The 22,040-nt window shown below is 45.4% G+C and overlaps 1 protein-coding gene across 1 annotated transcript in view; it reads left to right on the forward strand.

Moving 5' to 3' along the window:
* The window catches only part of CERS3 (ceramide synthase 3), a 51,249-nt gene extending 40,326 nt beyond the window's left edge, over positions 1 to 10,923 (forward strand). Inside the window, exon 11 of the mRNA XM_035130782.2 lies at positions 7,381 to 10,923. Coding sequence (XP_034986673.1) covers positions 7,381 to 7,506 — 126 coding nt within the window. The 3' untranslated portion in view covers positions 7,507 to 10,923. The remainder of the gene's footprint in view (positions 1 to 7,380) is intronic.
* The last annotated feature ends 11,117 nt before the right edge of the window (positions 10,924 to 22,040 follow it).

A 22,040-nucleotide genomic window follows, 5' to 3' on the forward strand; every position in this document is an offset into this window, starting at 1 on the left:
CCACTCCCTTCAAGCGCCTCTTCTTCCCATTGCTGCTAGTCCATTCTGCTCACCTTCTGAGCATACCACTAGGTTCTAAGAACGATTGAGTAGCCACTGCACCTACCGTTCACAGGCCCTGCCCCTGCCATTCTTCACAGACATGCCATGGACCACCTGAATGAAGTGTGCAGACTACTAGTGTTCCATGGCCACAATTTGGGAACCTCTGCTCTAATCTTATGATGAGGAACCTATTGCTCTCAAGATGTTGGTGGGTTCCAACCCTCCATCATCTCCAACCAGCATGGGATGATGCCAGGAGTGATGGGAGTTTGGAGTCCAAAAACATCTGGAGGGCCACAGGTTTCCACAGCACTACCATAGCAGCCATTTTGTTGAGCATATTTAGTGCCTTACCCCACTCCACTCCACCCCAACCCCCAATTGTGGTATTTGAAGGCTTGTTTATACAGTTTAACAGGCTCAAGTAGTAAATATTTTATTGGGCTGTTTAGCTTCAGGACACATGTGGGTGTTTGGGTGGGGAGTCCTTGCGTTCAAATGTTCCTACAAGAAACTCCCTGCATATAGATAAATGAACTGTCAGGGAGAAATGATGCCAAGCCTTTCTCAATGACCTGCTAGCTTTCTACCGGTATGTTTGTGGAGCTTTCATTGAAGGAGAAACTCTAGTCTTCCTACCTGAAAATATTCAGACCAAGATCAGCTTTCCTATTTGATTCTATGGGTTGTATCGACTGGCCTTGATTTACAGGGTGTGGTAGCACAGATTCATCTTGTTAACATCTCCTTATTCTTCTGTTTTATCTTGTAATTTCACCTACCCCCTACATCCTGTGACTTAAAAATCTTCCACTCAGCAAATGAACACTTGGGCAATGTTGCTTAAGCAACTCAGCCTACCTGGAACACTGTGGAACTGGCAGCAACTTTGCTGGTGAAAGGATACAGTTTTCACACACACCCCTTGCTGCTCCTATCCCATTCAACTTTAGAGTGGCTTTGTTAAGAGAGAGAGAGAATAGGGAATGGTGCCATTTCCTCTTCAGCAGCCGAAAATTCCAAGAAGCTGGATAGCTTCTATATAGTGTGAAGCTCTCCTCCTTTTTTATTGACTTCCTCTTCAGTCAAAAACAAAAGCAAAAACCCTTGGCTTTTGTGCAACATCCCTGCTCTGGAATGTGTTTCGTGGAGAGTAAGTTGGCCAAAGTTGGAGTACAAGATCGAAATCTGATGCTGCAGTCAAGAGTGTAAAATGTTTCTGCCAAGGCAAAGATCTTCCTGAAAAGAACATGCCGATCTCCACCCAATGAATTCTTTTCAGTTTATAGAAAATCAAAGAAGAAGGCGTTTTGCTTTCTTATACTGGCCCAGAAACCTGTCAGTCAAGGGAGCTGAACAGGATATCTGCTGAAAAGAAACATCTCAAAATGCCGCAGGAAGAAAATCAGCAAAGTGACCTTTTCTCACACTTCCTTCACTCTGGTACATTATCCGTAAACACTTGCCTGATAAGCTCATTCAGAAACCATTCTTACTCCCCAAAGCTGAACATTCTTGTGGCAAAAGCAATACCCATTTCAGAGGATTCCACCCTTGAATGTTTGAGAAAAATACTTGAGGGCAGAAAGCATCAATGGAAGATGTACTTCCTCAGTTTCCTGTACAACCTTTTGTCCTCTACAGGTTTTTCCTCAGCACTTTGATGGCTTCACATAGCAACTGGAAACAGCAATGCAGTAATAAGGGATCTTGGGATTCCCTTCTGGATGTAATGTCACTTGGAAAAATCACAAAGGGAAGACTGGAGCTTTTGTGCAGAGAACAGCCCTTTTGATTTTGTAGGAAAATGCTGCCCAGAAAATCCATACCAACCAGATCCACACCTTCAGTAGTGGGAAGGAGGGCAGTGGTGCTCACCTGACCTCTGGTTCCTGTGCTGCTGCCATATGCCAGGATGGAGAAAGGGCAAGGCAAGGTTATTCCATTGCAAATTCACCAGCAGCTCCTCTCTCTCTGCAACCATTTGTTCCAACTTGTGAATGTGATTGTTAACCAATTCAGGTGCAAGTTCCAACTGGACTCTCAGTTTCATCTTTGCATGTCGCTATTGCGTGATGGGAGTCGTTCTGCTCCCATGCTAACACCCTTGGCATCACACAGCAGTGTGCTTTGGTGCCAACCCCAAGTTCCCAGAAAACTTGATTGTTCTGGGAAACCCCATTGGCATGCAGACAACAGTTAGCGTCTTTCCTAGATTCCAGGCAGCTCGCTTCTCTGTGTGTGAGGATGAGAAACTCTTAAATATAAACACTGGGCAAGATCATGTGGGCAAGCAGGCAACTTCCTTCCTCTCCAAGTGGGACAGAGCCACTATGCCAGTTTCCCAGTAGGTGGGTCACACTGGCTTAACAGTGTGGGGAGGCAGAAGGGAGATTGGTGTGGTGCAAACACATTTGCAGGACTACCCCTGCTGGAAAGTCTGCACTATTCTAACCTCCCTCCAACGTTCCTGTTCCTGGTGTTGGCGAAAGGATTTGAGAATTATTTTAGGGTTGCAAAGATCTAGAATTATAGAGTTGGAAGGACCAAAGAGTCATCCAATCTTTCCTTCTGCAATGCAGGATCTGTTAAAGTTCAATTTTTTGAAAGGCTGTATTGCTTGTGAGGAACAGGTAGAAACCCAGCAGAGAGTCTCCTTCTTCAGGTAAATTTTCCAAAGGAAGCAGGCTTTTTCCACCCATTTTCATAGCCAGGACTTTTTCTCAGCTGGAACTCATGCCTCCATCCCAAAACCCAGCCCCCCACTTACCCGGTTTTGGGGAAACAGAGCAAGGGCTGGCAGGGAGCATCAAATGTTGCCGAGGACCACCAAAAGTGGCCCAAGGACTGCATACGGTGGATCACTGGTAGAGCATCAGACTCTTAATCTCAGGGCCATGGGTTTGAGTCCCACATTGGGTGAAAGATTCCTGCATTGCAGGGGGGCGGTCTAGATAACTCTGGTGGTCCCTTGCAGCTGTGGTTCTGTGAATGTAGCCAAGCTGTTTCAAAGAAGGTTTTACTTCATGTCAGCTTCAGCTAACCTTGCAGTTTTGTTCTTCCATCTACATCCCAAGAATTTGTTTTCGATAACAAGTTCTGAGAACACCACTTCTCCTTTGTCACGTAAGCATCCAATCCCCGTTTGCTTCCATCATCACCCCTTGTCAGCAACCTCAAGCCGAAGGTTTTCAGGCCTGGGGTCTTTTACTCCCACACCAATAAGCAAAAGTGACCCTTCCCCCCACCCCACTAGGAAGCTGGCCAAGCAGCTCCATCCCACCTTGCAAGCTGAGTCTGGGCCTGGCCCCCTCTGAAGGGCTGAGCAAGCAGAGTCATTTCAACTGCCCAGACGATCTGCGATGACAGCACTCGATAAAATGCACCCCAACCTGAGAAGTCTGTTTTTTGGCTAAGGAAGCATTCATAATGTGAAACAAAGTCTAATAACAAGGAGCCCTTTAGCTCAACTCTAAGCTTTTGTCTTAGGGTTAACAAAGAAATTCTGTAACAGCACCAAAATGCTTATTATATCGGCCTTTGTTTCATTGCCAAGAGGAGATTTATAATTGGACTCGCTGGGGAAGCAATGGGATGTGATGACTTGTGCGGGGCTGCCTGAGCTTTTGACATTCTCCCAAAGTCACATACCCTGGAGTAGTTAGTGGATTTCAATAACACAACCCGCAGAATTTATAGGAAGCCACGGAGTACACAATTAATTGCGAATTATTGCAGTCTCCACTTGGTTAAAACTGAGCAGTAACTTAAGAGACTAGTTTGATATTGAGTGCTGTTGGCTTTTCTGGATCCTGGAAAATGAGAGACGGTGGAGGTCATAGAATGGTAGCGTTGTAAGGGGCCCTGAGGGTCATCTAGCCCAACCTTCCTGCTATTCAGGAATCTCAACTAAAGTACCCATGGCAAGTGACCATCCAACCTCTGTTTAAAAATTCAAAAGGAAGGAAATCCCAGCACCTTCTGAGGGAATCTGTTCCAATGTCGAACAGCTCTTACTCCCCCGATACACCAAGCTTGTAACTCTAGCAAAAAGGAGGGGGGTGAGATTTGCCCACCTCCACTCTGCAGGGACCTCACCTGTTATCCAAGAATTTTAAAAGCTTATAGACAGAGGCTCTGAGATTAACTCTGCAAGCTCCTTTAGTACTCTTGGGTGCAGCTCATCAGGCCCTGGAGATCTGAATTCATTTAAAGTAGCTAGGTGCTCCCCTGGGAAGTGGGTGGCACTGTGTGGGTTAAACCACTGTGCCGCTTGGGCTTGTCGATCGAAAGGTCGGCAGTTTGAATCCCCACGATGGGGTAAGGTCCCGTTGTTCGGTCCCAGCTCCTGCCAACCTAGCAGTTCGAAAGCACACAGTGCAAGTAGATAAATGGGAAGGTAAACAGCGTTTCCGTGCGCTGCTCTGGTTTCGCCAGAAGCAGCTTAGTCTGTGGAAAAACTGCCTGCAGACAAATGCTGGCTCCCTTGGCCTTTAAAGCGAGATGAGCGCCACAACCCCAGAGTCGTTTGTGACTGGACTTGTCAGGGGTCCCTTTACCTTTACCTTTTAGGTGCTCCCCTAACCACCTCTTTTCCTATCTTGGGCTGCACCTCCCTCCTTGCATCTTCATTCTGTTATCACCAGGCTGGGCACTTTGAGGCAGAGGAGATAAGTAACTTTTTCTTACTAGGCTTTGCAGGCTTGCAGAGGCAGGAACTGAAACAATCATTTTTTTTCCAGTGGTACAAAGGGAGCAGGGCAAACAGATTTCTCCTGCGACTGGTGCGGGTGGGAAAGCCTTCGTTCTTTCAGGGTGTCCTCACAATCAATTGTTTGGCTATAATTCTTTGCACACTTCCTCAGGAGCAAGCCCCATTGGAGATGTTGGAACTTGTTTCTGAGTAAAGAATCACAATGGGTCTCTGTGTTGTATACAGATTGCCAATGCAGACTGGATTGTACTGATGGACTCAACAGTTTTAGTACCATTCTATAATTCTCCCATGATGCATCTGGATTATTTGAAACTCCCCTCCCATGTGACTATCCATCGTACGCTACTGTCAATTAAAAAGGAAGATTGTCTTATCACCGCATGAATGGATTGCTAATAGGCCAACTGAAGGCCATCATCCAGGCCTATTCACAATTATTTTATTTTATTTTTACATGTTGGGGTTAACACAAGTTGACTTTTTCAGTGGATTTAGATACCTGGAATTATTATCCTTGTAACTATTCAGCCGGGCTTCAAAATGTAGCTCTACACATCTTAGCTTGAGGCAGCTGTTTTTATAGAACATCTCGAGTCAGGATCTGGTGACATTTCACATAATTTCAGAGCAGATTCCACAGTCCACTAAAAAAAGAGAGAGAGAGAGCGCAATGAAATAGTCTTGAACGTGCAAAACAGGCAGAAAGATCTTTCCTTGTGCTTTTCCTCTTCCGCTTGCACTACACAAAAGCAACAGCCTTCTTTATGTGTCCATGGATGAATGTCCCATTAATATTTCAACCAACTTCCAGATAATACACTGGGGGTGGGGCGGGGCAGGGCAAGGAAGCATTTCCTCATAAACACAGCCTCGAGATCTTTAGACCCATAGGAAGCTACCTTCTGCTGAGTCAGATCAAGGGACCATCTGGTCAAGGATTGCCTTCATTGACTGCCAACAGCTGCCCACTGCTTCAGACAGGACATTCCTACCTGGAGATGCTTGGGACTGAATATGGTACCTCTTGCACGCAGAGCAGATGGTCTCCCACTGAGCCACGACCCTTCTTGGCTCAGTCACAAGCAAATCCAGCATGTGCACACCCAGAACTGGACAGTAAGCCCAGTTCCTATTCTCTCTCTGTGCTCAACATGTCTGTTCTTTTTTAATTTGTGGAGGCTTTCCTCCCTGTGTGCTCCTGGTGGTAATCATCGCAGACCCCCAGAAAACATTGTTGCCTTTTGACTGCAAATGCAAAGTGAGTCCTTAGCTCAGGAAGTGCCAGTGGGCGATTTGAACAAAATGATACCTCATCAATTGTCTGTGCGGGGAAGGTTAATTTTCCTTTCCTTCTATTTGATGGTGTGCCAAGTTTATCCTACAGTATTTACACTATGATTTGTTTGTTTGGATACCCTTGTGAGCATTGCTCTGGAAAAGACAAAAGAGAGAACCCCAGGAAGTTTATGTTTTGCGGTCAAGCTGGTAGAGTTTATGCTTTAATTCTCCCTCTTAGCTTTACTTCATGGAAACTTAATAGATAAAGGGGAGTGGGGGGACAATGACGGACAATTGCCGGCAGACTAGCTACTAACAATAGGAGTCTTTTACTAATTGTAGACCTGGGACAGACCCGAAAGGCCAGTGAATAAAATGCCTGCACTTCTTTTGCAATGTTTATCCCAAAATGTTCTAAGGCCGTTGTACACTTACCTGTGGGCTCACAAGGGCTTACTTTTGAGTAGAGATGCATGGGATTGCACTGATGTTGGTTGGAAAAGACTGAAATGGAAGCACTGGGAATATTTCCTCCTGCAAGAGATTGGTGGATGGAACTTGCTTTACTTTTAAAGTGCAATGGTAGAGTCGCACAGCTATTTCACACAGCTATGGGTGTTCACTGGGAGAAATTCAGACTTAAACACTGATGAATTTTCAAATGCCTGTGAACATGTGGAGAACTGAACATATGAATGGAAAAATGAGAAACTGAGGGAAACTGAAATTGACAGTTGCCCAGCCCTGAGGGGTACTGGTGAGACAATGACAATGTACTAGTAGTGCTACACTCACTGTCCCTCTGCATCCTACTTGTTCATGAGAGTTCCAGTTTTACATGATTCAGTTCTTACAACTGAGTAACTCTGTATAGGTGTGGGAATTTCCTCCTGCTCAAGGGCAGAAAAAATGACACAGATCCATTTGAACGGTTTACCATGTTACCTCTCCTTTCTGACCCAAAGGCCTTTGCTCCCCCTGACCTGTTTTTTCTTCTCCTCCTCCTCTGTATTTTCTACCAAATTATTCTTTGTTCTCAAGCACCTTTGGCCTCTGTTTTAGTGCAATGTAACCTGGGACGATGTAATTTAATCTGTACATTGAGTTTCTAAACGTGAGGATTCCAGTGTAGGGTGCAGATTTGGCGCGAGTGTTTTCAGATCAGTTTCAACCTCTGATTTGCCACCTCTTTCTTGAATCAAAGTAGCCTGTTTCCATTCCTTCTGAACAACAGCCCATGTCCTTTTGTTTAACTATATGTTCTGCTGCCGTCAGCAGGAGGATGTGTGTGTTGGCGTCTGTGAATGTTGACTAATACTCTTCCTCCCCTCCCCACTTAGCACGTGAAAGATGAAAGGAGTGATGAAGAAGAAGAAGATTCTTTCAGTGATGTCGAAGAGGAGTGCACCAAAAACGGAAGCAAGAATGGATTGAGCCACCCTCTCCTAAACAACAACAATCATTAGCGTGTTGCCAGCGCCTTCTCCTTGGGGTGCTGTTTGCTGCGCCTGAAACCCATTCTACAGTAGAGAGCTTAGCGTCAACATCTTAACTGGAGTCCATGATTGATTTTATTGCCGGCCAGTTGAGCTGGAAGAGAGCCCAGTTTCTTAAAAGAGCAAGAATAATTTGCTTAACTCGACAAAATGTGTTTAATGGGCCACTTTCTAACACACTGCATACGGGTACATGGCAATCCTGACCTTTTCAACTCTTGAGAATTCTCAAGGATCGCCAAACAGTCTTGGAGTGTCATCGTTTCAAACCGAGCTGCTCACACACTTAGAATTTGATAAGCGCTTTAAACAGTTTTGCCGAGTCTCTAATAATGTTTTAACATGGTTTCATAAGTGCGGAGTTTTATGTGATGGAAGTTGTTGCCACCAGAATTTTTTCAGTAAGGCATTAGGCCATCTTTGTTGAGTTTCAAGCCTTTTATTGGTTGGTTGCTTACCTGAGAATTGCTTCTAATTCTCTCTTGGGAGGGTTAACCTTAGGAAGAGGCAGCGCGGACCAAACTCTACCAAGGTTCTTTTTCTCCAGAATTGACCATTAAGCCACTCTGGGAATTGTTGTTAAGTTGGTTTGTTACTTGATGGTAGAAGCACAAGAAGTTGTGGGAGGGCCCAGCGGCCACCCTGTGTGTGGGGAGCCTGAGAACATAGGAAGACTGAGTCAGGTCTATCTTGCTCAGCATTGTCTACATAGCAGTTCTCCAGAGTTTCAGATAGGATTCTTTCCCCCGTTTTACCTAGAGATGCCGGGCATTGGACTTGGGGCCTTTTTCATGTAAGGCAAATGCCATACCATGGAGCTACAGGCCTTCTCTGCCCTGGAAGATGGTCCAAATGGCATATCTGGTGGCTTACCACACAGTGGCTGCATGGAGAGCTGGCAGCTCCTGGTCCTAGCCCAGGTGGTTCCTTACAGCTCAGCACCACCTTCCTACCTCTTGAGTTAGATATTCCTTGCTGGGCCTCCAGCAGCCTTGTGCAAATTGTGGGTGGCAATGATCCCATGCATAGATTCTGGAGTTGAAGGGCATGGAAGGCCTTGGGTTGGGCTATATTGCTTCTTTCTCAGCTCAGCTGTGCCAAGTGGGAATTGTATTTTTTTAGGAAAGCAGCTCATTTGATCATGCTTTGAAACCCTATAAAGAATTCCTCTTCCTTTATGTTTTTGTTACACTGCTTTGCAGTGAGGTGTCCATTGAAGCCTGCTGCTTTCTCTCTCAAAAAAAAAAATCCTCCAAGAAACCAAGTAACACATCTGGAGTCCACGACTGCCTCTGTTTCAGGTTGGCTCATTAATAACAAGAATAATAAGAATAATTTATTATTTATACTCTGCCCATCTGGCTGGGTTTCCCCAGCCACTCTGGGCAGCTCCCAACCGAATATTAAAAATACGATAAAAGATCAAACATTAAAAACTTCCCTAAACAGGGCTGCCTTCAGATGTCTTCTAAAAGTCAGATAGTTGCTTGTTTCCTTGACATCTGATGGGAGGGCGCCACTACCGAGAAGGCCCTCCTCTGCCCGGTTCCCTGTAGCTTCACTTCTTGCAGTGAGGAAACTGCCAGAAGTCCCTCTGCACTGGACCTCGGTGTCCAGGTTGAATGATGGGGGTGGAGACGCTACTTCGGGTATACTGGGCCGAGGCCGTTTAGGGCTTTAACGGTCAGCACCAATACTTTGAATTGTGCTCGGAAATGTACTGGGAGCCAATGTAGATCTTTCAGGACTGGTGTTGTATGGTCTCAGCCATTGAATTATAGGCAGAAGAAAGCTTAGAAAAGAAAGGTGAGCAACTGTTAGATATGACAAGAGTCAGTTAAAATCATGGATTATGTGCAGAAAATTGAGACCAAACCAGTGGAGGATGGTCCATTAGGGCAAATGGGGCACTGCCCTACAAACCTTACTGTGTCCTCAGCTAGCCCTCACCTTCTTGTTTTCAACTGGTAAAGGAATGGCTCTGCCTGTCAATGACTTTGGTGACACCTATTGTCTCCCATTCCCACTGGGCACCAGCAACCACTTGGCCAAACAATTGCCCAGTGCATGAGACACCACTTAGTGAAACTTCACTGACTCCTACTTTAGAATTGGCCTCTTCTCAATTTTGCATCGTCTCTGCTCCAAAGTGCAGAGGAAACCAAAGTTCCTGAGGAAACCAGAAATAATTATTCTGAGGTTACACAATTAATCCCCCAAGAGATTCCACAGGCGGCGTCTCCCCAACCCCCAACTCATTTGGCTGCTTATCTGGTAGGGAGAAAGGACAGCAGCAATTTCTGGATCAGCCTTCTCCGATCTGGTGCCCTGAAATCTTTTTGGACTAGAACTACTATCAGCCCCAGATTTGGGAAGGCTGAGCTAGAGGAACAGTACTATTGGTTCTGTATTCGTGACTTTATCCCCCCCTCCCCATTTGAACCGCACAAGTGTTGTAAAACCTCTCCTCTTTGGTCTGGGAGGGGGCTGGATGTGTGTGTATTCTCTATGTATAAATTGCAACGTCACCTACCTGTTAACATGTGTACGTATTTATTTATATATTTACCTCTGCCTTTATATGAAAATGCCCAGGGAGCTGCTTCTTTGCTACGTTCAAGAGAGCTAGGACTAGCCTTATTGATGGACCAATCCTAGGTGGAAACCTAGGACCGCGCTTGATGCAAGGAGCTATCCCTTCTTAGCAATGACTTGGTGTGTTCAGTTCTGCCACTGACTGTCAGGTGGGAATGAAAGAGGGGCAGAAAGGAAAAGGGTCAGGAAACAGCCCTGAACTCCTGTCTCAGCAGCAGCAGCAGCAGCAGCACCAGATGGATTGATGAGGAGCCTTGTGGAAGTGGCCAGCATCTGAGACTGGGTGAACAGCAAGTAGCCTGTAGGACCAGTGACTGGTTGGGGAAGGACCATAGCTCAGTCGCAGAGCACTCATTCTGCACACAGAAAGGCTCAGGTTCACAGCATGTTCAGGTAGGGCTGGTGAAAGTATTTTGCTTGAAACCTTGGAGAGCTACTGCCAGCCATTGAAGGCAAAAACTGAGCAAGATAGGCCAGTGAACTGATGCAGGATCAGGCAGCTTCCTATGAAGAGAAGGGGTGAGCCAGGGACCTTGAGGTGGCTGCCTTGTGCTACTGTGTATTAGAAAAATGGGTGGGTGTGAAAGAGGGCCCCACCAGGGCCTGGCAAGGCTGCTTGTCCAAATGGGATCAGTGAGGAGAACAGAGGGGCCCAGGAAATCGAGGATCCAGTGCAGATATGGACATGCAGTCTGTGGGTGGGTGGAAGTTATTATTCCTTTAAGACTTCAGGATGTTGTACTTGAGGTTCCAGTACAGAGACTGGTTTTTCAATAAACCTTTTAAAAAATGTGTTGTCTCATCTCCTTTGTGTTACATCAGTTCCATTGTAATGACGATAGCCTGCTTTAATTTTTTTTAATGAATGGTTTCCCGTAAAATACCTGATACGTGATTTTGCAATAAGAACATCAGCAATTAAAAACAACTCCATATGTTTTTTTTAAAAAAAAAACCATAATAAGAAAATAAAGAACCACCTGGTGTGTAGTGGGGGTAATTGCAAAGGGAAGGAGCTACCACACTAAAGGCCCCATTTCTATACAATACATACAGGATACTTCCTGATGAGATTCTATCTGCCCTTTCCTGCAGAGTGGAATGATTTTGGGGGGCATATAATGGGTGAGATGATATTTTAAATGGTGGCAATTAGAGTTTAAATGTATCAGCAGAAGTTTGAACTCTGCACTGAAATCCCTGCTTGGAGGAGAATCCCAAGACCTTGACTATGGAAAATAGGAAAGCTAAGTTTATTACTGGAAATACATGGTGGATAGGAAAGATCTTAGTTCCAGCTAATTCAAGTGGAGATTGCCTTACCCCAGACCCTCCAAGTGTTCCTATTCAGGGACAGTCGCGGATTTACAGAAGCTGTCCCAGTTTCTGATTGGATCCCAGAATGTCCCACTTTTCCTCAGGATGTCCCTATTTTCATCAGAAATATGTTAGAGCAGGCATCCCCAAACTGCGGCCCTCCAGATGTTTTGGCCTACAACTCCCATGATCCCTAGCTAAGAAGACCAGTGGTCAGGGATGATGGGAATTGTAGTCTGAAACATCTGGAGGGCCAAAGTTTGGGGGTGCCTGTGTTAGAGGGTATGTTACCCCACATTTGGCTGATTGACATATCAGCAGAATGGGCACTAATACAATTGCCACCACTACAGGTCTTTATATACTAATAGTAACCTTGCCTGGTTAATTATAACTATTATCGGCAACCAGGGCAGATCTCTGAGCACAGGCGTTATATGCTGACAAGGCCTCATTCCTGTCAGCAGTCATGTTGCAGCATTCTACACTAACTGCAGCTTCTGGATCTGTCCTGAACCCCTGGCCTACCTGGCAGCAGGTCAGTGTGTCAAATCCAAAGTTCAAAGACCAGGGGTCAATCCACACAAGTCCAAAGGTCAGGAAACACAGTCCGGAGTCATACCCAAAGCATGGTCCCATAGAAGTCCAGGAGCATTCAAGTCAACGTCCCTCAACAGGGCAGCTGAGCAGACCCCTCAGCTCTGCTTCACTTGTGTACTTTGCATGCTGATTGCAACATCTGGGCTTGATGAGGCAGGTGACACTCACCTGTTCCAAGCCTACTCCAGCTGAGGAATCACACACCTCTTCCCAGAGCTAGCGAGCCCCACCTGGCCAGCTAGGGAGCTGGGCTGTGGGGGCCATTGCTCTCCTCTGCCTCCTGGAGCCCACTGCTCCCTACTTCTCAGAGCCTGCTGTGTTCTGCTGCTCTGGTTCCTGTGCACTGACACCCAGCCCTTCGCTATCCTCCGTCACTCTGTGAGTACTTCTGTCCCCACCCCCTGCTTGCCCCGGTGTGTCCTAAGGGGTGTAGCCAGGATCCTCTTCCTCCTCCCTGTTGTCCTGCCAGTTCCTGTAGGACTGCCATATGCCTGGAATTTCCCAGACCTAAGCAGTGTCCGGGTGAAAATTGCTGAAATGTCCGGGAAGATTTTGGGGCAAAAAAAAAAAAGCTTAACAATTTTTGTGTCCGGATTTTGACTTTTTGAAATATGGCAACCCTAAATTCATGACAATATCAAATCTTACAGTACAATCCAAATAATGAACCAAGACAGAGAACTTCTTCAGTATATCATGGTTTGTTTATGTGCTAGAGATGAAGGAGGAATTCAGTTCAGATGTTAATGTAAACTTACCTAATCTCCACTTCCTAAATCACAGCTATCTTTTGAAATTCATACTCTAAAATTTGCAATGCTGCTCTCCAGCCAAAAGATGTATACTATTTTTTAAAAAGTATATTGAGGGAACGTGTGGATGAAAGTTCATATATGAGAAAAAATTGTTGTTTAGTCGTTTAGTCGTGTCCGACTCTTTGTGACCCCCATGGACCATAGCACGCCCGGCACTCCTGTCTTCCACTGCCTCCCGCAGTTTGGTCAAACTCATATTCGTAGCTTTGAGAACACTGTCCAACCATCTCGTCCTCTGTCGTCCCCTTCTCCTAGTGCCCTCAATCTTTCCCAACATCAGGGTCTTTTCCAGGGAGTCTTCTTTTCTCATGAGGTGGCCAAAGTATTGGAGCCTCAGCTTCACGATCTGTCCTTCCAGTGAGCACTCAGGGCTGATTTCCTTCAGAATGGATAGGTTTGATCTTCTTGCAGTCCATGGGACTCTCAAGAGTCTCTTCCAGCACCATAATTCAAAAGCATCAATTCTTCGGCGATCAGCCTTCTTTATGGTCCAGCTCTCACTTCCATACATCACTACTGGGAAAACCATAGCTTTAACGATACGGACCTTTGTAGGCAAGGTGATGTCTCTGCTTTTTAAGATGCTGTCTAGGTTTGTCATTGCTTTTCTCCCAAGAAGCAGGCGTCTTTTAATTTTGTGACTGCTGTCACCATCTGCAGTGATCAAGGAGCCCAAGAAAGTAAAATCTCTCACTGCCTCCATTTCTTCCCCTTCTATTTTCCAGGAGGCGATGGGACCAGTGGCCATGATCTTGGTTTTTTTGATGTTGAGCTTCAGACCATATTTTGCACTCTCCTCTTTTACCCTCATTAAAAGGTTCTTAAATTCCTCCTCACTTTCTGCCATCAAGGTTGTGTCATCTGCATACCTGAGGTTGTTGATATTTCTTCTGGCAATCTTAATTCCGTCTTCGGATTCATCTAGTCCAGCCTTTCGCATGATGAATTCTGCATATAAGTTAAATAAGCAGGGAGACAATATACAACCTTGTCATACTCCTTTCCCAATTTTGAACCAATCAGTTGTTCCATATCCAGTTCTAACTGTAGCTTCTTGTCCCACAAAGAGATTTCTCAGGAGACAGATGAGGTGATCAGGCACTCCCATTTCTTTAAGAACTTGCCATAGTTTGCTGTGGTCGACACAGTCAAAGGCTTTTGCATAGTCAATGAAGCAGAAGTAGACGTTTTTCTGGAACTCTCTAGCTTTCTCCATAATCCAGCGCATGTTTGCTATTTGGTCTCTGGTTCCTCTGCCCCTTCAAAATCCAGCTTGCACTTCTGGGAGTTCTCGGTCCACATACTGCCTAAGCCTGCCTTGTAGAATTTTAAGCATAACCTTGCTAGCGTGTGAAATGAGCGCAATTGTGCGGTAGTTGGAGCATTCTTTGGCACTGCCCTTCTTTGGAACTGGGATGTAGACTGATCTTCTCCAATCCTCTGGCCATTGCTGAGTTTTCCAAACTTGCTGGCATATTGGGTGTAGCACCTTAACAGCATCATCTTTTAAAATTTTAAATAGTTCAGCTGGAATATCATCACTTCCACTGGCCTTGTTATTAGCAGTGCTTTCTAAGGCCCATTTGACTTCACTCTCCAAGATGTCTGGCTCAAGGTCAGCAACCACACTAACTGGGGTGTACGAGAAAAAATACATATATACAAAAATGCATTATCTTTGGTAAAATTGCTTGCAAAGAAATGTGCATATGCCCACTGAAATGCCAATGAATCTTTGCAAGAATCACAAAGGGAAGCGGAAATGTGAAGTTTGGGGAAAGGAGAATTGAAAAGGAAACCAAAATTGATAGATTATCTGCCCTTAGTGTGTGTGTGCACATAGATTGATAATTTAGGTTTCCCATTGAGTTATCCAAAAACAAAGGGGAATATGTGAGTTTTGGCGTTATGCATGTCCCAAACTGTGAAGGAGGGAAAGGTAAAGAAATTGCATTTTGCTGATTTTGAAAGAAAAACAGGGTCTCCACAGGGGTTTGTTGCCTAGTTCCTTCAGCTGCAGGTGCTCAGACAATGAGTTGACCATTAGTGATAGAAGTATTTAAAGCACATGAATAGAAGATCCCTAAGGATGCATATATTGTTGAACACCTACAAAAAAGCCAGAGGTGATGACCACGAGCTGGAACTATTAAAAAATGGTTTCAGAAGAATTATGGTACTTAAAAACGCAGCCATGCACCAAAATGTATGAAAATCATACATGAAGAGGCCCACTTTCCACACCATGTAAACAGTAAACATGAGAGAGTACAGTCTCTCATATTAACACGGCTTAGCCTTGCTTAGAACTTTGCCTCAGGGAATATTTAAACTATGGAACTCACTTCCACAGGAGGCAGAGATGTGCCACCAACTTGGATGGCTTTAAAAAAACACAAAACGGATTCAACATATTCGTGGAGGAGAGGACTATCAAAGGCTACTAGCCACGATGGCTGTGCTCTGCCTCCATGGTTGAAGGCAGTAATGCTTCTGAACATCAGTTGCTGGAAGCTATAGAAGGGGAGAGTGCTCTTGTGCTTGAAGCTCTGCTTGAAGGTTTCCCACAGGCATCTGGTTGGCCACTGTGAGAACAGGATGTTGCACTAATTGGGTCATTGGCCCGATCCAGTATGCTTTTACGTTCTTCGCCTCAATGCACCTTCGCTTGCCTGAGGCCTTTCATCCCCAATGGACTCCTCAATCTGAACTGTGGCTTCTGCTAGCTATTGGCGATCCAGCCATTGGTGTTGGCAGCATGCATAACAGAGCAGTTGCAACAGACCAAAAGTGGTAATGGGAACAGGGTTGGAGGTGGGACTACAGCTTCTGGATGGATGGGACTTGAAGTTCAACCACACCTGGAGACGGATACTATAGGACTACAGCTTCTGGATGGATGGGACTTGAAGTTCAACCACACCTGGACACAGATACTATAGGACTACAGCTCCTGGGTGGATGGGATTTGGAGTTCAACCACACCTGGAGACGGATACTATAGGACTACAGCTCCTGGGTGGATGGGATTTGGAGTTCAACCACACCTGGAGACGGATACTATAGGACTACAGCTCCTGGATGGATGGGATTTGGAGTTCAACCACACCTGGAGACGGATACTATAGGACTACAGCTCCTGGATGGATGGGACTTGAAGTTCAACCACACCTGGACATGGATACTATAGGACTACAGCTCCTGGGTGGATGGGATTTGGAGTTCAACCACATCTGGAGAACCACAGGAGCCCCGTGCCTGGTTTAAAGCCTCCAACTTAAACTGCAGCGATGAGATTTGAGGTGGGGGTGGGAACTGGCAAGTACTCTAGGACCCCCTGCAAGGGAGAAAAGGGGGGCAACCTTTCTGCTTTCCACCCTGTCTTCTAAGTCAGTCTAGGTATTAAGCAGCAGAGAGGAAGTGAAGACCTTGACGTTAATCCCTTGTCAAAGAGTGGGATTCCCAATCAAAGAGATGCGGAGATCAAAGGCACCTAATCTCCCTCCTCCCTGACCACAGAGGACTCCAGTAGGGTTCTGAAAGTTTATTTAGCTGACAGCCCCTCTCCCCCCCCCCTCAACAGGATTACTGGAGGCTGTGGGTTTATTAGAAGGTGAGGCCAAAGAAAGTGGCCTGAGCTTCAACATATGACTTCTCCTCTCTGCCCACTCTGAACGTGAAGTCATAACAATCTGCTATAGGGGCAACATTGCTGATGTTCGGTTGCTCCCAACTTCTTCTCTCTGCCCCCCGCCCCCCAGCGGAGAAGATATATCATCTATTTACTCAGCTGGCAACTTCCCCATTCACCCTGCTTTTTGCTCAGCTGTCAATTGTTTGTGGGGCTCTGCCTCCCTTTTCCTCATTCTTCATTCATTGCAAGTTCAAAAGGCGTCCCACGGAATAAGAAGGCACCAAATGCAGCAACCTTTGGCTTTGATGTTCAGGAGGCGCATTTTCATTCCGAGGGCTCAAGTATTTTGGGAGGCCACTGGGTAAGGCTCACCTGACCTTCTGGAAGGTGGTGATGATGATGAACCATAGAGCTGGAAGAGACCACAAGGGCCATCCAGTCCAACCCCCTGCCAAGCAGGAAACACCATCAAAGCATTCCTGACAGATGGCTGTCAAGCCTCCGCTTAAAGACTTCCAAAGAAGGAGACTCCACCACACTCCTTGGCAGCAAATTCCACTGTCGAACAGCTCTTACTGTCAGGAAGTTCTTCCTAATGTTTAGGTGGAATCTTCTTTCTTGTAGTTTGAATCCATTGCTCCATGTCCGCTTCTCTGGAGCAGCAGAAAACAACCTTTCTCCCTCCTCTATATGGCATCCTTTAATATATTTGAAAATGGCTATCATATCACCCTTTACCCTTCTCTTCTGCAGGCTAAACATGCCCAGCTCCCTAAGCCGTTCCTCATAAGGCATCGTTTCCAGGCCTTTGACCATTAAGACACTATTTTGGCTTTGTACATGTTTTGTCTCAAGCCGGGACCCCCCCTCAAGTATCAAGAGTCTTTGCTATCAGTCACCCTCCCCTCTGTTTCTGATATCCCTGCTCAGACGGCCACTTCTAGGAGGCAAAAATGGCACCACCCACCCCAACACATAGCCGGTGGCGGAGGAAGCATCAACAGCCTCAGGGGGGAACCCTAAGTTTTGCAGAGGTAGAATTAAAGGGGGGGAGACTCCAAAACTGCCCAATTAAAAACTGTGTGATCGGTCACCACAGACTGATGACTGCTGTTTTGTTTTTGTTTTACCTATCACATTTATATCTCACTTTTCCTTCAAGGAGCTCAGGTGGCCCACATGGTTCTCTCCCTCCCCGTTTTATTCCTCACAACAGCCCTGTGAAGTAGGTTAGGCTAAGAGCCAGTAACTGGCCCAAGGTCATCCAATGAGCTTCATGGCCAATTGGGAATTTGAACCCTAGGTTTCCCAGGTCCTAGTCCAATACTCTAATCACTACACCACACTGGCTCTCTTTAGCATCACCCAGTGGAACAGCCACAATGCAAGAAATCAGCCAAAGAATGGGCTATTGACTTCACATTAATATTTGAAAAATATTTTTCCCCTTTTCCACTCTCATCCTCTGCATTTGGTTCATACTGCCTTCTCCTTCACCAATCAGTTCCTCAATTTGTTGCCTACTCTGAACCATTACTTAAGCAACTTTGCCTCGTGGATCTCTGACTCCCAGCACCCTTCCTTTCCAGGATCACTGTCCTTTGCCTGAGCCACAAAGCTGCTCTTGCCTCTGTAAATTTTAAATCTCAGCCAGACCAACAACAGTCTCTTCCCTCATAGTTACTGGACAGTGGAGATTGTCAGCTTTGTTCCTTGAATACTTAGAATGTTTGCGAACACTTTGTCATCACAGAAGCTCAGCCAACCAGTGCAAAAGGTTTCACGACCAACAGCACAGTGCACTATATTTTTTATTTTCAGTATCTGGCTATATAAGAATTTTAATTGCAATTGGATCGTGTTTTATCAGTATTTATTTACTAGTCCTAAAATGTCTATCCTACTTTCCCCCACCAATTGAGATGCTTAAAGCGGTTAACCCTATATAGCAAACAAACAACTTCCAAAGTAAAAAGAAGAAGAAGAAGGCACAATCCCCATCCCAGAAACACTCATATTATTATTAAAATGTATACATTGCTCTTCATCATAGGATCAAAGGGCAATTTACAGCATAAAAACACAGAAACACCTAACACGTTAACAAACAAAAACAATAATCCTCAACACCACCACAGTTTAAAAAGCATAGATTGTTTAATCAGCCAAAGGCCTGACTGAAGAACAATGGCACCTAAAGATATGTAATGAAGGCGCCTAGCAAGCCTCCCTGGGGAGAGCATTCCACAAACCGGGAGCCACCACAGAAAAAGCCCGTTCTCGGGTTGCTGCCCTACAGACCTCTTGTGCAGAGGGCACACGAAGAAGGGTATCATCTGAAGAAGGGCCTCAGGTGATGAATGCAGGGTCCAGGTCAGTTCATATGGGGTCTTTAGCTGTTTAAGGCTTTATAGGTCAAATACAGCACTTTGAACTGGGCCTGGAAACTAACTGGCAGCCAGTGCAGTATTGGTGCCATTTGCTAATAATATCCCATCCTCCTCCTATTGCTGTTGGTCTGCTTTGAATTAAACTCTATTCAGGCAAAGGGGACTTACTCCCACATAAGTGTGTGTAGGATTGCAGCCTCAGTACCAGTTTTGGTATTGCTAAAAATGATCACTAGGTGGCAGTAGAGTCACACTTCTCTGTATAGGAGAAGGCGAGGACCATGCTTAAGGGACTATGGTGAAGAAAACACCCCCCCTCTCCATTTACTTTGTAACAAATGACTGTCAGGATGCATAATGGAATCTGCCAGGTTGCCCCCAAACACTATGAAACATTCCCCTTTCCTAGGGGCCTGATCCTGGCGAGCCTCCAGATGTTGCTGGACTGTGACTACTGTAGCCATCATTGGCTATCTGGGAATTGTACTTAAATGACACTTGGAGGTCTCCCTACCCCTGCAAACTTTGCTGCCTTTAGATCACCTGGATATGCACATTTTTTTACAGGCAACACATTATGCAAATACATGTACTCATTTAATACATGCATTGTCCTCAATTTGAACAAATTTCCTTGATTTGAACAACGTATCTTGAGCCCAGTTTTGCATAATTACGATTGCAAGTGACCAGAACTGATAGTGTCGTGGTAGTGGAGAAGGAAGAAGAGAGGTACAGCGAAACATTTAATTAGTATTGTCAAGTAAACAGAGGCCACAAAGAAGAGAGATGTAGCTTGGCCAAGCTCAGAGATCACTGCAAAATCTTGCCAACGCTGACTCTGGGTTTTCAAACCTATCTACACCTACATAAGAACCAAACATCTTTTATTTATACAAAATAGAAATTGTGGTGTACTTCCCATACTCCCCCCCCTCCAAATCATCCAGAAGATGGCCAACTCTGATTATAGATCTGAGTCTTTGGTTATTATAGACTAGCCCGCCACGACTGCTTTATAGGATGAAATGAGCAACACACCATGTAGAGTTAATTATAGGTAGAATTCATTGGGCTGTCAGCAGTCCGTCCAATTTTATTAATTGGCAAACCAGGCTTTCTCTTAAAGGTTTGTTTGTGCCGGCCTTCCACAACCCACGTTTTGAACTACAACTTCCATCATTCCCAGCCAGCACAGGAAATCAGATCAGGAGATAAGGTTGCAGGGTCTGGCGGGCCAAAGCTGGTCCACAGGCCAGAGGCTAGCTAGCTGCTCCTGGTCTATACTATATTAGTTTAAAACAGGCTCAAAGCTTAGTAATCAACACAACTCCCAATCCAGGAGAACTGGGTGTTGTATTTCTGCGACGATCTAGGGATCTTTGGACAGAATTCACACCCTAGCTCTGGTTTGAACCAGAGTGGTTTAACCATCAATCCCTCCTCCCAGGGAACTCTGGGAATTATAACTCGCTGAGAGGAATAGGGCGTAGGGTTGCCATATTTTGAAGAGCAAAAAAGAGGACACATTTGCCCACTTCTACTTTTAAGTGTGGATCGCTATGATGACTCTCATTTTACACTCATGAGAAAAGGCATCAAGTCATGACTATGTTGCCATGTGTTTGTTCTCTAGGAAGGCCACAAAAATCAACCAGCTAGCAGACAAGAGCATTTTATATGTGATGCCTAAGTGTTTTTTAGGGTTGACAGCAAGCTCTGTGCTACCCAGATGATTTTGCCTGGGATGATCAGCACCATTTTGCTGCCTAGCTAAAATGGGCAGAATATCAAATAGATATGCCAAAGGTTCAATTCTTCTGTATTACCCACCCACTTCGTTCAAACCATGCTTGGGAAGGACAGCTGTGGACCCCGCGACAAACCTGATGATGCAATTAGGAACACACCCCATGCACCACTAGCTCTGCAAGCTTCTTCTGCTTTTCCCAGAAACAGGGATGTGGCTGAAAGGATCCAACTTACTCTGGGTCCAGAGGCCATTCACACAACGACTGATCAGGCATCAGTCCAACGCAGATAGTGTCTCAGACTCACAAGACTTTACAAGGTGATTGTCCCAGGCCAGATCTACAGCCTTGTGCATTAAGCACAAGGACAAACATGGGTGGCTGGAGAGCATAATAACTTAATCTGCAGAAGCAAAAGTTCAACCCCATTCTCACCACGGTTGCCTGTCTTCGTTGCCTTTTCATTCAAAACTCTTCCTGCTTCAATTACTTTTTTCTGCATATTACTGCCCTATGTTCCATCACACACTTCCTTCAACCACAGGAAGGAACATGGGAAGCTGCCTCCTACTGAGACAGACAATTGGTCCAAGCTCAGTACTGTCTATACTTACTGGCTGTGGCTTTCCAGGTTTTCCCAGCCCTACCTGGAGATGCTGGGGAAGGAACCTAGGGCCACCTGAATGCAAAGCAGATGCTATATGGACCTTCCCCTGGAACCTTCAAGAGTTTCTCACACACAGGCTAAGACCATAAAGTTATTCTGCAAGTTTGTGGCAGAGATGACCTCTGAAACTACCCTGTTTCTCCTAAAATAAGACATAGCCATAAAATAAGCCATAGCAGGATTTTTAAGCATTCAAGGAATATAAGCCATACCCCGAAAATAAGACATACTGATAGGCAGTTTAACTTTGTAGGTTAAACTGTACCATACTTAATAAAAAAATAAGACATCCCCTGAAAATAAGCCAGAGTGGTTTTTTTTTTTTTTTAGGAAAAATAATTTTAAGACGGTGTCTTATTTTCGGAGAAACACGGGTATCTTGTTCCCAGGCTGCTTACCCTTTAGTTTCCCCACCTCCTGAGTTTCCTTCCAAAGCTTTCAGTCCTTAATACTGTCCTTTTCAGTCCATGGGAAGTTTCAGCCCCAGCCAAACTGCCAATGTTCCCTGCCTTCAGCGAAACTGGACAGCAGCTAATCTGTTTCAGAAGCTTCGCTGTCACAAGTACAATGCTACATAGATATCCCCTTGAGAGGAAGCCAGAGATTCTATCTGGAAGAGGGGAAGGGATGTAGGGAGGAAAGTTACTTTGATGAGCAGCCAACTTAACCCTTGCTTTCCAGGCCAAGAGCCAAAGGGATTCTTATTGCAAAGATGTCTATAACATATGCCTGATG

This window comes from Zootoca vivipara, chromosome 14, assembly GCF_963506605.1.
Source record: "Zootoca vivipara chromosome 14, rZooViv1.1, whole genome shotgun sequence".
Classification (NCBI taxonomy): Eukaryota; Metazoa; Chordata; class Lepidosauria; order Squamata; family Lacertidae; genus Zootoca; species Zootoca vivipara.